Raw genomic sequence first — 2,500 nt, 5'->3', positions numbered from 1 at the left:
TCCTCTCCTCCTCTCCTCCTCTTTTCTTTTCTCCTCTCACCTAAATCCTCTCATTCTACTTCTCTTATTCTACTCCTCTCCTCCTCTTTTCTTCCTTTCTCCTCCTCCTTTCCTCTCTTCTCCTCTCCTCCTCTCCTCCTCTTTTCTCTTCTCCTCTCATCCAAATCCTCTCCTTCTGTTCATCCTGTTCTCTACCTCCTTCTGTTCATCCTGTTCTCTACCTCCTTCTGTTCATCCTGTTCTCTACCTCCTTCTGTTCATCCTGTTCTCTACCTCCTTCTGTTCATCCTCTTCTCTACCTCCTTCTGTTCATCCTGTTCTCTACCTCCTTCTGTTGTCTTCCTTCCTTCCTTCTTTCCCTTTTCTTTCTTCCAGCTTGTTCTTCTCTCGATCCTTCTCTGGGGTACAGCTCTGCTCCTTGACCCTAAGTTGACCCCTGACGGTTGACCCCTGACCTCTTGACCCCACAGAGGAAGCGGCACTACTGGCGTCTGGACTGCAAGTGCATCATCCTCTTCCAGAATGACACCACCAACAAGTACTACAAGGTAGGCCTCTATACACACACACACACACACACACACACACACACACACACACACACACAGAGCCACACACACACACACACACACACACACACACACACACACACACACACACACACACACACACACACACACACACACACACACACACACGCACACACACACACACACAGAGCCAGACACACACAGACACAGACACACAGACACACAGAGCCAGACGTGAGTTGCCATGGTCACACACAGACACACACACACACACACACACACACACACACACAGAGCCAGACATGAGTGGCCCCGGTCACACACACGCTCAGCTGCACCCAACCACTGTGAGAAAAATTGCCAGTGTAATTGGAGCGCGGGCAGATTGTCCATGCCCATATGTGTGTGACCGGACCGCACCTCGGGTTTCCAGAACCTCAAAGACCCTATCCATTACCACCATAATGGAGGCCCACCTGAGCCTGCAGACGTGTGTGTGTGTGTGTGTGTGTGTGTGTGTGTGAGAGATGGAGGAGATGAGAAGTGCCAATACTGACAGGACTCGGGGGAAATCTCTCCATCGCGACTCCCTGTGTTCTTTCCCAGCTCCGTTTGTGCCGCCCCGACACTGTTTTTGTTCAGTCGCTAAACTAACAAATGATTACCTGGAGTGGCGGCACTTCACGTGTGATGACTCTGCAGAACCTAATTACTTCTTGCCCAGCAGGTTAACATTGACATCTGCAGTGTTGTCTCTTATTTTGTAAGCAGTGCTATGCTCTGCTTAATTGGTTGTTTAAATCGTTGTGTGGTGAACAAACTTTTTTTCTCTGTTCTGGCATGTTTTCTTCTCTTCTCTCCTATCCTCTCTTCTTTTCTCATCTCTCCTCTCCCTCTTCTCTCCTCTCTTCCCTCTCCTCTCCTTCCCTTCTTCTCCTATCCTCTCTTCCCCTCTCCTCTCCCCTCCTCCCTCTCCTCTCCTCTCCTCCCTCTCCTCCTCTCCTCCTTCTCCCTCTCCTCTCCCCTCCTCCCTCTCCCCTCCTCCCTCTCCTCCCCTCCTCCCCTCCTCCCCCTCCTCTCTCCTCCTCCCCTCCTCTCTCCTCCTCCTCTCCTCTCTCCTCCTCTCCTCCCTCTCCTCTCTCCTCCTCCTCTCCTCTCTCCTCCCTCTCCTCCCCTCCTCCCTCTCCTCCTCCCTCTCCTCTCTCCTCCTCTCCTCCCTCTCCTCCTCCTCTCCTCTCTCCTCCCTCTCCTCTCCTCTCCTCCTTCTCCTCTCTCCTCCTCCCCTCCTCTCTCCTCCTCCCCTCCTCCCCTCCTCCCTCTCCTCCTCCCTCTCCTCTCTCCTCCTCTCCTCCCTCTCCTCCTCCTCTCCTCTCTCCTCCCTCTCCTCTCCTCTCCTCCTTCTCCCCTCCTCCCTTCCTCCCTCTCCTCTCTCCCTCCTCTCTCCTCCCCTTCCTCTCCTCCCCTCCATCTCCTCCTTCTCTTCCCCTCCTCCCTCTCCCTCTCCTCTCTCCTCCTCTCCTCTCTCCTCCTCTCCTCCCCTCCTCCCTCTCCTCCTCCCTCTCCTCTCTCCTCCTCTCCTCCCTCTCCTCCTCCTCTCCTCTCTCCTCCCTCTCCTCTCCTTTCCTCCTTCTCCTCTCTCCTCCTCCCCTCCTCTCTCCTCCTCCCCTCCTCTCTCCTCCTCCTCTCCTCTCTCCTCCCTCTCCTCTCCTCTCCTCCTTCTCCCCTCCTCCCTTCCTCCCTCTCCTCTCTCCCCTCCTCTCTCCTCCCCTTCCTCTCCTCCCCTCCATCTCCTCCTTCTCTTCCCCTCCTCCCTCTCCCTCTCCTCTCTCCTCCTGTCCTCTCTCCTCCTCTCCTCCCCTGCTCCCTCTCCTCCTCCCTCTCCTCTCTCCTCCTCTCATCCCTCTCCTCTCTCCTCCTCCTCTCCTCTCTCCTCCCTCTCCTCCCCTCTCTTCCCCTCTCCTCTCCCCTCC

General features: G+C 55.4%; 1 protein-coding gene across 1 annotated transcript in view; it reads left to right on the top strand.

Moving 5' to 3' along the window:
- prkd2 (protein kinase D2) overlaps positions 1-2,500 on the top strand; it is a gene marked incomplete at its 3' end in the record, with an annotated part of 28,576 nt that overhangs the window by 10,945 nt on the left and 15,131 nt on the right. The window contains 1 exon segment of the mRNA XM_080844295.1: positions 471-548. Within this exon segment, the coding sequence (XP_080700421.1) occupies positions 471-548 (78 nt within the window).

This window comes from Sprattus sprattus, assembly GCF_963457725.1.
Source record: "Sprattus sprattus genome assembly, chromosome: 9".
In the NCBI taxonomy this organism is placed as follows: domain Eukaryota; kingdom Metazoa; phylum Chordata; class Actinopteri; order Clupeiformes; family Clupeidae; genus Sprattus; species Sprattus sprattus.
Note: the sequence above shows the minus strand (reverse complement) of the source record. Positions and strands in the feature narration are given on the sequence as shown.